Source organism: Nerophis ophidion, linkage group LG09 (assembly GCF_033978795.1).
Source record: "Nerophis ophidion isolate RoL-2023_Sa linkage group LG09, RoL_Noph_v1.0, whole genome shotgun sequence".
In the NCBI taxonomy this organism is placed as follows: Eukaryota; Metazoa; Chordata; class Actinopteri; order Syngnathiformes; family Syngnathidae; genus Nerophis; species Nerophis ophidion.
In genome coordinates, this window is record NC_084619.1 from 13,049,009 (window position 1) to 13,063,671 (window position 14,663).

At 39.9% G+C, this 14,663-nt stretch overlaps 2 protein-coding genes across 20 annotated transcripts in view; both read right to left on the minus strand.

The window, feature by feature from the left end:
• The window catches only part of zmp:0000000760 (collagen alpha-1(IX) chain), a 44,484-nt gene extending 42,660 nt beyond the window's left edge, over nucleotides 1-1,824 (minus strand). The window contains 1 exon segment of the mRNA XM_061909925.1: nucleotides 1,434-1,824. The gene's annotated coding sequence lies outside the window, so the exon portion shown is untranslated.
• An 823-nt stretch (nucleotides 1,825-2,647) lies between these two features.
• dst (dystonin) overlaps nucleotides 2,648-14,663 on the minus strand; it is a 299,316-nt gene continuing 287,300 nt past the window's right edge. For 10 of the 19 annotated variants that reach the window (XM_061910348.1, XM_061910360.1, XM_061910354.1 and 7 more), the window contains 5 exons: nucleotides 13,156-13,272; nucleotides 11,039-11,229; nucleotides 10,788-10,898; nucleotides 6,623-6,749; nucleotides 2,648-3,495 (listed from right to left, as the gene is read on the minus strand). In XM_061910348.1, the coding sequence (XP_061766332.1) occupies nucleotides 3,239-3,495; nucleotides 6,623-6,749; nucleotides 10,788-10,898; nucleotides 11,039-11,229; nucleotides 13,156-13,272 (803 nt within the window). In that variant the 3' untranslated portion in view covers nucleotides 2,648-3,238. The remainder of the gene's footprint in view (nucleotides 3,496-6,622; nucleotides 6,750-10,787; nucleotides 10,899-11,038; nucleotides 11,230-13,155; nucleotides 13,273-14,663) is intronic. The other 9 variants (XM_061910367.1, XM_061910357.1, XM_061910353.1 and 6 more) reach the window with 4 other exon arrangements.

The window sequence follows — 14,663 nt, forward strand, 5'->3', positions numbered from 1 at the left end:
GTTCCATAAATATTAATGTTAAAGGTTTCTTATTTTTTGTGAAGAAATGTTTAGAATTAAGTTCATGAATCCAGATGGATCTCTATTACAATCCCCAAAGAGGGCACTTTAAGTTGATGATTACTTCTATGTGTAGAAATCTTTATTTATAATTGAATCACTTGTTTATTTTTCAACAAGTTTTTAGTTATTTTATATCTGTTTTTCCAAATAGTTCAAGAAATACCACGTCAATTGAGCAATATTTTGCACTGATATACAATTTAATAAATCAGAAACTGATGACATAGTGCTGTATTTTACTTCTTTATCTCTTTTTTTTTTTCAACCAAAAATGCTTTACTCTGATTAGGGGGTACTTGAATTAAAAATATGTTCACAAGGGGTACATCACTGGAAAAAAGGTTGAGAACCACTGTTCTAGAATGTCATACTAAAAGAGTTACAACCTAATATTGGCACATTTTGTTATTGACTGCTTATGAATATTTACAAAGCGTTTCTAAGTAAGCAAATTGTATTTATGAAGCGCTGTATTAAATTGTTGTTAAATGTAGAATATATGTAAAATATATTCATATTATTCATATATTATATATATGTTATACATTATTTATTATTATTATTGTGTGAGCGAACTGTGGTGCTGAATTTCCCCCAGGGATGAATAAAGTACTTTCTATTCTTAACATAGGTGAAGTAAAACAACAATTCAATTAAAACAACAGGGAGCAACTTGATAAAAATGATACAAAGTGGATTAAAAATAATAGTTAAAAGGTGCATTATATATTATATATATATATATGTGTGTGTGTATATATATATATAAGTGTACAAATGTATATGTTTGATTTAAATGTTAAACTGTGTATATGAGACGTGTGCTACATATATGTTGCTTATATATTGTTTAAAAAAAACGTAATATAAGTGAAGCATGTTTTAGATTTTATATATTTTGAACCTTGTTCTTGTTGTGATGGGGTAGGTTTATATAAGCGTTGCTTCAACCTACACCCTTTCGGCTCAATCATTGCACAAATTAGTGTTTTTTTTTGTTTTTTTTCTTCTTTTCTTGTTGTTGTTCTTTGTTTTATGTGAAGATTGCCGAAATAAAATACATTGATTGATTGATTGATTGATTGATATATATATAGCTTATATAAAGCTTTACTAAAAAGAAAAAAGTGTCAGCACAGTCAAGATTCCGGAGGGACTGGTGCAAATTGTTCCTGGGTCTGAGAGCTATAGCCTGGAATGCCAGGTTTTAAAATGACTTTTTGGGATCTTTAGAAGACCTGCACCCTGAAGCAAAGTCACATAACCTCATTATTAACCATTATCAGAGTACCTCCATCAACTGAGGCTTAGAATTGTAGAGGAGCGTAAACAAGAAGCCTTCATGAGTAATAATTATTGTCCCAACTTACATATTCCTAAAAAGGAGACGTTCTCTGGGTCCGGATGGATCTTTTCCAGTTCAGGCTGTGAGGTGATGTCCCGACTCTAACGTGCCATCCCGGGCCAGGCTTTGAAGTCAACAGACAGGAGGACCGTTGAAAGTGGAATCTGTGGGGTCCAGTCCAGCGAGACCCCTGTCCTCCGCTCCACCTGTGGTGCCGACGGGCTCCTCCATCGCTCATAGGCCAGTGAGGTGAGGTCAGCGAGGTCCCGGTCCAGGACCCTGCAGCTGGTGCAACTGTAGCTTTGGCATACCTCTAATCAGTCTACACCTCTTTAGCATGATATGTCTGCATGTTACTTTGGAAAATAGAACTATAATATATAGTGGCTTTATGTGATGAGTTGAGTGGGGCCAGTGTGTCAGTGTCCACTCCGGCTCTGTGGGAGACACATGCAGTATGTAACAGATAAACACAAGATGCTCTGCAAACATTCCAAGCTCACCTTCCACCATCATGACCATCCAGCACGCACGCACGCTAGATTACAGAGAAATAAACTCTTCAAGGGGAAAAAAAAATGCTCAGATTGTTAATATTGAAGTAAAAAGGGGAAAAAATGAATGAATGAATACTCTAGAAAAGGTTGAGGTCACATAGCAGTTAATATACATATATTATATATGTGAGTATATAAATATATGTTAGGTGAAAAACACAGAGGCTATATCATCCCTACAAGCCAGTTTCACAGTTTTTTCTGCTCATCAGGGGATTTTATAAATAATTCGATAATAAATAAATAATAAATGATCAAATCTCTTGAAGACCGGAGAAACCTGCAAAACAGGCTTGTGGGGATGAAATAGCCTCTTAGTTTTTTTCTGACATAACATATATATATATCCATCCATCCATCCATTTTCTACCGCTTATTCCCTTTTGGGACCGCTGGAGCCTATCTCAGCTACAATCTGGCGAAAATAAGTTCAAATTATACAATTAATCTCTTGAATAAAAAATAACTTCAAGCAACAAAAACATCTAATTTAAATACTGGAAAATGTATAAATATTACAAAAATTAAAATAATAAAAAATGCCTAAATAAGCCACACAAATAGAAAAAAGTGCAAAAGTGAGTCCTGTTATATCACTGACTAAATCTTACATAAGCATAAACTGACCTGAAGAGAAGAGAGGCATTAAAATGAAAATAAGCACTAAATAGTCTGGTCCAAGTCAGTTTGTGGTAGCTTTGTGGAAGCAGGTTTATTACAAAGTAATGTTGGAGTAACAGCTGAAATGAAGCGAAGTGCCTACGAGAGCGTCGACGAGAAGGTTCTTGACTCGCACGCTGCTGGGAAGTAAGTCGGTGGTCTGCAAACGGGACTTTGTGACTGCAAAGTTTGTTGCTACATGGAAGTAATAATGCTGTTGTTATTAAAGGTATCTGCAGTGCTTACCCTACTAATATTGCATTGCCCTTTAAAGTATATCATTAGCACTTAGAAATAAATATTTGCAGCGTCCCACACACACACACACACACACATACACACACACACAGTGGCGTGATGCGACACCAAAGTTCAGCGCACATAAATGACACAAAATTACATTCAGTAACTTTTCCAAAACATTCCTCGAGCGTTTCAAGGAGTCCATCAGGCTTGATCAAATAAAAAATACCATTTTCACAAAAAATACATTAAAACAAATACATTCCATCCACGCACGTCATGAAATCATACTGGAATATTTTACAAGTCTACAACAATTTAAATAACACGTCTGCAGCTCCAGTGTTTGTGGCGCCTTCCTTCCTGCCGACTATCGCTTGGCTGCTTTGGCCAGTTTGCTCGTGGGGGTGCTCCTCTTCTGAGGCGTGGGGATCTTGGACGGCTTGGCGCCGCGTTGGCGTGACCCGGAGCACGGCGTGGTCCGCGTGCCGTCGCCGACGGTCTCCGAGGCGTCGGAGCACACCGACTGGATGTCGGAGATGTCGAAGTCAGAGGCGTCGCTGCCTCTGCGGCTGCTCCCTCGGCTTCCTGCTTTACTTCCAGGTCTGCTGGAGCTTCTCCTCGATTCTGCAAAATGTTCATCAGTTTAGAAAAGTCAGTGTGCAGCTATGAATAAACAGATGTGGAGTTATGTACTTAATAAAAAAAGGTGAAATAACTGAAAAATTGTTTTCTATTCTAGTTTCTTCAAAATAGTCACCCTTTGCTCTGATTACTTTTTTGCACACTTTTGGCATTCTTTCTATGAGCTTCAAGAGGGAGTCACATGAAATGTTATTTTACTTCACAGGTGTGCTTGAATACTTAACTTTACGTGTCAAAAATTCAATTAGCAAAATGTTAAAATATATTAAAAAAACATTCAATTGATGAGTAATTATCAGTACAACTATCAGTATCATACTACCCCTTGTTATTGGAGCGATACCCCACATTGTAGTACAGTTGGGATCAAAATTATTCAACCCCCACACAATTTTGGTGTTTTCGCAAGTTGGACATTTATTCCGTATTTTTTTTATAGTCATATCAAATAAAGATGTGTCAAATAGACAAATGCAACTTAAATTGTAACACTGTATTTTACCAAATACCAAAAAAGGACATTTTTCTTAATATCCCATTGACAAAATGATTCAACCCCCTAGTTACATGCATCTTTAGTACTTAGTAGAACACCCTTTGGCAGTAATGACATCCTTCAAAGGTGATACATAACCGGACACAAGCTTCTTGCAACCATCTACAGGTATTTTAGCCCATTCCTCTTGGGCAAAGGCCTCCAGTTCATTCATATTCTTGGGCTTGCGTGCTGCAACTGCCTTCTTCAAGTCCCACCACAGGTTTTCTGCAGGATTTAGGTCTGGCGACTGTGAAGGCCACTCCAGAGTCTTCCAGCCCTTCTTCTGCGACCACTCTGATGTTGATTTGGAGGTATGCTTGGGATCGTTGTCCTGTTGGAAGGTCCAACGTCTCCCAAGCCTCAGCTTCCTCACTGACTTCATGACATTCGCAGCTAATATATCCTGCTCGGAAATAGAATTCATAATGCCTTGAACGGGCTGGAGATTCCTGGTACCTGAGGCAGAGAAACAGCCCCAGAGCATGATTGACCTCCCCACCATGCTTAACAGTAGGCAAGGTGTACTTCTCTTTGTAAGCTTCATTTTTTTCTCCTCCAGACATAACGTTGATTCATAGGCCCAAAGAATTCCACTTTTGTCTCATCACTCCATAGAACAGTTTCCCAAAACCTTTGGGGTTTGTCCAGATGATTTTTGGCATACTGGAGTCTATTTTCCCTGTGCCTGGTAGTCAGAAGTGGGGTGCGCCTGGGAGTTCTGGCATGGAGGCCTTCATCTCGTAGTGCGCGCCTTATTGTCTGGGACGAAACCTGCGTTCCCCCCTCTGCAATGTCCTGTTGTAGTTCCTCAGCTGTTACCCGGGGGTTTTTCACCACTGTACGGTTCAAATACCGGACAGCAGTTGCACACAGCATCCTCTTTCTACCATGCCCAGGTAGTGTTTCCACTGTGCCTTTAGCTTTAAACTTGCCAATTATGCTCCCAACTGTGTCTCTTGGAATGTAATGTCTTTCCTATTTTCTTATATCCATTTTATATCCTTTCTTATGAAGAAAAATTACCTCCTCTCTTGACTTCTTTGACCACTCTCTGAACTTCACCATGTTGCAAATACACCATTGACCGTCTACAAGAAGCTGAGCATCACTGTCTTTTTCAATCAGTTTATTTGATGCTCGTTATGGTTCTAATCACATCTACAGGTGTTTTCAACACCTGATTGAAAAGACCTTATGCAAATTCTGTTCTTAAGAGTTATGATCTTCAAGGGGTTGAATAATTTTGTCATTGAGATATTAAGAGAAATGACACTGTTTGGTATGTTACAGAATATAATGTTGTAATTCAAGTTGCATTTGTCTATTTAATCCATCTTTATTTGATATGACTATAAACAAAATACGGAATAAATGTCCAACTTGCTAAAACAACAAAATTGTGTGGGGGTTGAATAATTTTGATCACAACTGTATCTCCCTGATGTAAAGTGTCCAAACAACAGAAGAATAAGTGCTTATTACATTTTATCATAAGTGTAGATAGTCCCAGATATTAAGTGTAAATGAGCAAATAAATTAATAATAGCTTTGAGAAAATAATCAAATGAAACAATATGTTCCCACATAAGTCAGCAGCCAAATTTTGACCCTTTGTAAGCTGTTTGTAAATAGTTCTATTATCAGTTACCTACCAGATAATACATTGTGATGTAATAAAATATATAATGGATTAGATTTTATATAGCGCTTTTTGGCTGTTTATATATATATATATATATATATATATATATGTCTTGATTGGATTATCCAGAGAATAGTGCTCGATACCGTGGTAGAGCGCAATATGTATATATATATATATATATATATATATATATATATATATATATATATATATATATATATATATACATATATATATATATATATTTATTCCCTTTTGGGGTTGCTGGCACCTATCTCAGCTACAATCAGGCGGAAGGCGGGGTACACCCTGGACAAGTCCCCACCTCATCGCAGGGCCAACATAGATAGACAGACAACATTCACACTCACATTCACACACTAGGGCCAATTTAGTGTTGCCAATCAACCTATCCCCAGGTGCATGTCTTTGGAAGTGGGAGGAAGCCGGAGTACCCGGAGGGAACCCACGCATTCACGGGGAGGACATGCAAACTCCACACAGAAAGATCCTGAGCTCGGGTTTGAACCCCAGACTACTCAGGACCTTCGTATCGTGAGGCAGACGCACTAACCCCTCTGCCAGCGTGAAGCCCTAGTAAATAAATAACATTTAAAAAATAGAGGCAGCTCACTGGTAAGTGCTGCTATTTGAGCTATTTTTAGAACAGGCCAGCGGGCTACTCATCTGGTCCTTACGGGCCACCTGGTGCCCGCGGGCACCGCGTTGGTGACCCCTGGTCTATGCCAGTACATCGTCATCGCTGGAAGTTGTAATCTATATCACGATCGAGATTTTAGGCCACATCACCCGTCAATATGTGAGGGTTGTACTTACATTTGTGAGCTACTCCATGGTCATGAGAGACGTTACATTAAAATACTATTTTGCAAAAAGCATAGAACAAAAGCTTTCCCGCCACTCACCACCAAACATCTGTGCTCGAGCTTTGAGCACGGCGGCGTTGATTAACGTTCCCTCCTCGCTCGACTGCAAGCCTTTTCCCGACAAGTAGCCAGGAAGACGCAGCTTGCTGCCTTGGACCGGCGTCGCCTGCCAAACACACGAGCATGTGTTGACAGTTAGCGACAGTGTTGTTATGGCGCTTATATCGTTTAGGAGAGCCGGAGCCTATCCCAGCTGGGTACACTCTGGCCAGTCGGATTCAGGGCTCATAAAGACCAACATTCACACTGTCACTGAAGAACTGAACCATGCTGGCTGAACACAAGTCTAAAATCCATCCATCCATCCATCCATCCATCCATCATCTTCCGCTTATCCGAGGTCGGGTCGCGGGGGCAGCAGCCTAAGCAGGGAAGCCCAGACTTCCCTATCTCCAGCCACTTCGTCTAGCTCTTCCCGGGGGATCCCGAGGCGTTCCCAGGCCAGCCGGGAGACATAGTCTTTCCAACGTGTCCTGGGTCTTCCCCGTGGCCTCCTACCAGCTGGACGTGCCCTAAACACATCCCTAGGGAGGCGTTCGGGTGGCATCCTGACCAGATGCCCGAACCACCTCATCTGGCTCCTCTCGATGTGGAGGAGCAGCGGCTTTACGTTGAGCTCCTCCCGGATGGCAGAGCTTCTCACCCTATCTCTAAGGGAGAGCCCCGCCACCCGGCGGAGGAAACTCATTTCGGCCGCTTGTACCCGTGATCTTATCCTTTCGGTCATGACCCAAAGCTCATGACCATAGGTGAGGATGGGAACGTAGATCGACCGGTAAATTGAGAGCTTTGCCTTCCGGCTCAGCTCCTTCTTCACCACAACGGATCGATACAACGTCCGCATTACTGAAGACGCCGCACCGATCCGCCTGTCGATCTCACGATCCACTCTTCCCCCACTCGTGAACAAGACTCCTAGGTACTTGAACTCCTCCACTTGGGGCAGGGTCTCCTCCCCAACCCGGAGATGGCACTCCACCCTTTTCCGGGCGAGAACCATGGACTCGGACTTGGAGGTGCTGATTCTCATTCCGGTCGCTTCACACTCGGCTGCGAACCGATCCAGTGAGAGCTGAAGATCCCGGCCAGATGAAGCCATCAGGACTACATCATCTGCAAAAAGCAGAGACCTAATCCCGTGGCCACCAAACCGGAACCCCTCAACGCCTTGACTGCGCCTAGAAATTCTGTCCATAAAAGTTATGAACTAAAATCTGTTAGGAAAAGAGCGGGAAGTATTAGGAAAAGATGCAAGCGTGTTAACATTGGAGGTGTAGAAAGGCTGTTAGGATGCAAACAACACATTAGTAGTCTAGAACAGTGGTTCTCAAACTTTTTTCACTGATGTACCCCCTGTGAACATTTTTTTAATTCAAGTAACCCCTAATGGTTGAAAAAAAGACACAAAGAAGTAAAATACAGCACTATGTCATCAGTTTCTGATTTATTAAACTGTATAACAGTGCAAAATATTGCTCAATTGACGTGGTATTTCTTGAACTATTTGGAAAGATATAAAAATAACTAAAAACTTGTTGAAAAATAAACAAGTGATTCAGTTATAAATAAAGATTTCTACACATAGAAGCAGTGAAGTGAAGTGAAGTGAATTATATTTATATAAGTGACTCAAAGCACTTTACAAAGTGACACCCAATATCTAAGTTACATTTAAACCAGTGTGGGTGGCACTGGGAGCAGGTGGGTAAAGTGTATTGCCCAAGGACACCGGCAATGACTAGGATGGCGGAAGCGGGAATCGAACCTGCAACCCTCAGGTTGCTGGCACGGCCACTCTACCAACCGAGCTATACCGCAATCATCAACTTAAAGTGCCCTCTTCGGGGATTGTAATAGAGATCCATCTGGATTCATCAACTTAATTCTAAACATTTCTTCACAAAAAAAGAAATCTTTAACATCAATATTTAAGGAACATGTCCACAAAAAATCTATCTGTCCACACTGAATATTGCATTGTTGCATTTCTTTTCATACTTTATGAACTTGCATTCATATTTTGTTGAAGTATATTTATATAGGATTTTTGAATTGGTATTATTTTTACAATCATTAGAAAAAAATCTTACGTACCCCTTGGCACACCTTCAAGTACCCCCAGGGGTACGCGTACCCCAATTTGAGAACCACTGGTCTATAATACATTACAGACTCACCTGGAATCTCTAATGTTAGAGTGTACTAGAAAGATTTATCGTATTGTTTATGACAGCAGGTGGATTCCAGGTGTGTCTAAAGCAAGGGTGTCCAAACCTTTTGACTGCAGGGCCGCATTGGGCTTTAACAATTCGGGTGAGGGTCGAAAGCCGACTACATGCAAAGTAACAAGATTATATATAATATTATAGTATATTGGATATATAATTATCATAATTGATTACTAAGTTAAAGTTACGGTTAAAGGCCTACTGAAACCCACTACTACCGACCACGCAGTCTGATAGTTTATATATCAATGATGAAATATTAACATTGCAACACATGCCAATACGGCCTTTTTAGTTTACTAAATTGCAATTTTAAATTTCCCGCAAAGTGTCGCGTTGAAAACGTCGCGGTATGATGACGCGTGCGTTTGACGTCACCGGTTGTAGCGGACATTATTTTCCAGCCCGATCCGAGCTATAAGTAGTCTGCTTTAATCGCATAATTACACAGTATTCTGGACATCTGTGTTGCTGAATCTTTTGCAATTTGTTCAATTAATAATGGAGAAGTCAAAGTAGAAAGATGGAGGTGGGAAGCTTTTAGCCACAAAAACACAGCTGGTGTTTCCTTGTTTAAAATTCCTGAAGATGAAGCTTTACTATGGATCAGAGCGATCAAACGGCAGTTTTCGGTGAGAAAATTGTGGTAATAAGTCGCCTCTTACCCGAGACATCAGCGGAGCTTCCGTCCTGCCGCCGTGACTTCCCTCAGAGACTCTGGCGTCAACACACCCGTGGCCACACCCCTCCGACTTTCAGGTACTATTTAATCTCACTAAAATACTAGCAACACAATAGGCAGATAAGGGATTTTCCGGAATTATCCTAGTCAATGTGTCTAATAAAATCTGAATCGCTCCCACTGCAATTGCCTTTTTTTTTTCTAGTCCTTCACTCTAAATTTCCTCATCCACAAATCTTTCATCCTTGCTCATATTAATGGGGAAATTGTCGCTTTCTCGGTCCGAATAGCTCTAGCTGCTGCTGGCTATGAATGTAAACAATGTGAGGAGCTCTACAACCAGTGACGTCACGCGCACATCGTCTGCTACTTCCGGTACAGGCAAGGCTTTTTTTATTAGCGACCAAAAGTTGCAAACTTTATCGTCGATGTTCTCTACTAAATCCTTTCAGCAAAAATATGGCAATATCGCGAAATGATCAAGTATGACACATAGAATGGACCTGCTATCCCCGTTTAAATAAGAAAATCTCATTTCAGTAGGCCTTTAAAGTACCAATGATATTCACACACACACTAGGTGTGGTAAAATTATCCCCTGCATTTTACCCATCCCCTTGTTCCACCCCTGGGAGGTGAGGGGAGCATTGAGCAGCAGCGGTGACCGCACTCAGGAATCAGAGTGTGTGAAAGTTCAAAACTCTTACATTGTTTACTTCTATGCCAACCTCCTTCAAGTGTTTTAATCAATCAGATATATCAAGCAGCTGAAAATGTGCCAAACATGGATAAGTGTGGAGAGAGTGTTTTACATGTTTCCCATTATCCCCTGTAATGTTTTTAAAAGGGTGTGATTTTGATTTGCGTTTTGTGTTGATTGGACGTTTTTTAAAAATCCACAAAGTTCCACAAGCAGGCCGTGTTATGTGTGACCATGTTTGTTGACATTGTGTGCTGGCTGATTTAAAAAAAAATAATTCTGCACCATGACTAGGGAATGTTGTTTGGATTTGGTCATACAACCAGCAAGTATAGTAATGGTTGAGATAATTTTGTTGGCCATGAAATGGCAACAAAATGCAGCCATCAAACCCCTGGCTTTTTGAATATGATATTTTATGTCGCTTCCCAACGTTGTTTATTGAACTCGTGGGGCCCCTTTTGGCCCGCAGGATGTAGTTTGGACACCCCTGGTCTAAAGGAAGAAGCGCTGCACGTCATGTTGGAGAAATACCTCTGAGGACGAACCATGGCTCTCGAAGGAGTCGGATGATTTAATTGGAGTGGAGGGTTTGCTGTTTGTGAGCCATGGCTTATCATAATTGCGGCTTATGTGTTGACACGTCTGGGAAACAATGGCAAATCAACAACACAAACACGGAATGACAACTCAAAAGCTACACACAAGATGAAGGAGAACAAAAATTTTCAATGTGATGAGAAAAATGGATGGCGAATGGCGGCGAGGGCGCTCCTTCCTCTCACCTTGGGAGTGCAGCCGGCTGCCGGGTTGGCGGGGATGGCGCAGCTTTGACTGGACATGGATCTGTTCGGCGACGCCGCCCTGGACGACGGTCGAGAGCGACGGCCTCTGTAGCGGAAGCAGGCCATCACTTGCGTGGTGCCTTCAGGGACCATGAACTTCTCTCGCAGCTCCATGTTGGTCCTGCCTTTAGCTGAGAGAACACACCCACACCAAATGAACATCTGTAATTACTTCTGCCTTCATGTTCTGATGGTGATAAAGGTCAAATTAAGGAGAGACACTTGATGGTGATCGTAAAAAAATGTAAAAAAAAAAAAATGGATGAGACTACAAACAAAACTACAAATGTCATGCGGCTGAACTTCTTGTCCCAACAGAGGACACGCCCACTTCTTGATCAAACAAGAAGCTTCTGCTTTTGAAAGCACACATTCAGCTACACTCACAGGACACTTGATTAGGTACACAGAATCAGTACAACCTCATTGGAATCAATACAATGTGTTCCACCAGGTGTGTACAACTGGTTGTTGGTGAACAAAGCACATTCAGTTTTGTGTTCTTTCTTACATAAATTACTTAATTATTCTCATCATCATCTAGTTTTAGTCAAAGGAATATATATATTTTTAAATAAAATCATATATATACATATATATATATACACATATACATTTATAGATGTATAATATATGTATATATACATATGTATACATGTATATGTATACATATATGTACATACAGTATATACATACATATACATATATTCATACATATATATATACATACCTCAATTTCAAAGGTGAAAGTATTTTATAACATTTTTATTTTTATTTAAAGTTCATTACCTCAAAACATGGTTGCTATTTATAAACATACAACCAAAAACATGTTTTTTTTACAATATTTTCATAATTTGTTTGTATTATTACTATATTTAGCAACAGTAATAGTAACAAATAATAGTAATAAAAACAATAATACCTCTTATTATCATTGTAATTATTATTACTAGCACCATTTTTTATATTAATAATAATGATTTGTAATAATTATACTAGAATTAATGGTTATGATTATCATTAATAATAATAATAACACTAACAGGAAATAAATAAATAATAGTAAGAAATAATTGTTAGTACAATTGTTATGAGTATAATAATTGTTATTATTACTGGTGCTATAAATTGGATATCTATCAAGCTATATATAACCTAATAACAGTATTATGTTATTGTTATAATAACAATAACAATACATTCCATTTTATTGTTATTATATTCCTGTAGCCAATTTTATAATAATAGCTGTAATAATTAAATAATAAAAATAGATATCAGCGATATCATAGTATTTTTTTATGGGTTTTTAATACGTTTTATCTTCTTACTGATGTGTTGCAGTTATGCACCGACTTTGCACCATCTTTGTATTTAATTTTTCATTTATTATTTAAATTTACATTTATTTACATCCTACATAATTTTTATGTAATTTTACCTTCATGTTATACTATTTGATTCCTTATGTTCTTATGCCATTTTTATTTCCTTTTTTTTCTTCAAATAAAACCGGTTAAATGTATTTGGTTATGAAATGGGTTATATATCCCCTCTTACACTGGTTCCAAAAAATATTTTTGAACAAATGCCTTCCTGGTTGAGTGCAGAGCTAAGAATGGTGCACCTAATGTTGTGACCGGTGAGCGTATGAATGTGTTCATATAGTCTTGCAACACAAACCTGGATGAGTTGCATGCATTTGCACCCGCCTTGACCAAAAAACAAACATTAGTACGCAACATGTTTGCTTTCATTCGTCATGACTTGGAACCCTCCTTAACCTCCCACACACTTTTTTTATTGTTTCCTCTTTGTTTGACTCAAGTAAAAGCTGCAAAAGAAGCCCGGCTGAGAACCGCCCGCCACATGCCCATCAAGAAAGAGAGAGAGAACGCCCCACAGCAGGTGATGTGATCGCACAAAACAACCACATGCATGAAGATGGCTGAGTCTGAGTGTTCACATTGTCGTACAGTAGACACACACACATAAAACCAATGAGCCCAACACAAGCGGCACACGTTTGGGATGTGCGGGGCGGACAGACATACCACTACTGGTGGGTTCATGGAGCAGGGAGAGAAATTGTGAGATTTGCCAACCTAGAGGAGACTGAGTAATCGACGAGTTTGATTCCGAGCGCAACATTTTGCTGCCGTGGTGATGAACTAGAAGAAATGTTGGAGCAGGAGGGAAGAAACAAGCAAAGAACATAAGCTGCTGACTTAGAGTGCACGTCTGTGTGTGTAATTCATGTTACTATTGTTACATGTTGTAGCTTCATATGGGTGTTCATACAATACCTTACAAAAATGATGTATTTTACAGCAAGTTTACTTTTCTGGTCAAAACTTCACAGATACTTATTAAAGGCCTACTGAAACCCACTACTACCGACCATGCAGTCTGATAGTTTATATATCAATGATGAAATATTAATATTGTAACACATGCCAATATGGTCTTTTTAGTTTACTAAATTGCAATTTTAAATTTCCCGCGAAGTGTTGTGTTGGAAACGTTGCGGTATGATGACGCGTGCGTTTGACGTCACCAGTTGTAGCAGACATTATTTTCCAGCCCGATCCAAGCTATAAGTATTTTGCTTTAATCGCATAATTACACAGTATTCTGGACATCTGTGTTGCTGATTCTTTTGCAATTTGTTCAATTGATAATGGAAAAGTCAAAGTAGAAAGATGGAGTTGGGAAGCTTTAGCCTTTAGCCACACAAACACACGGTGATTCCTTGTTTAAAATTCCCAGAGGTGAAACTTTACTATGGATCAGAGCGGTCAAGCGAACATGGTTCCCGACCACTTGTCAACCGGCAGGTTTCAGTGAGAAAATTGTGGTTAAAAAGTCGCCTCTTACCGGAGATCAGCGGAGCTTCTGTCCTACTGCAGCTTCGTGACTTCTCTCAGAGACTGGCGTCAGTCAACACACCCGTGGATACAGCCCTCCGACTATCAGGTACTATTTAACTCACTTAAACACTAACAAAATAATAGAAAAATAAGGGATTTCCCAGAATTATCCTAGTAAATGTGTCTAAAAATATCTGAATCGCTCCCAATGCAATCACCTATTTTTTTTAATTAATTTTTTTTCTAGTCCTTCACTGTAAATTTCCCATCCATCCATCCATTTTCTACCGCTTATTCCCTTTCGGGGTCGCGGGGGGCGCTGGCGCCTATCTCAGCTACAATCAGGCGGAAGGCAGGGTACACCCTGGACAAGTCGCCACCTCATCACAGGGCCAACACAGATAGACAGACAACATTCACACTCACATTCACACACTAGGGCCAATTTAGTGTTGCCAATCAACCTATCCCCAGGTGCATGTCTTTGGAAATTTCCTCATCCACAAATATTTCTTCCTCACTCAAATTAATGGGGAAATTGTTGCTTTCTCGGTCCTAATAGCTCTTGCTGCTGGAGGCTCACATTATAAACAATGTGAGGATGTGAGGAGCCCTCACACCGGTGACGTCATCGTCTGCTACTTCCGGTAAAGGCAAGGCTTTTTTATTAGCGACCAAAAGTTGCGAACTTT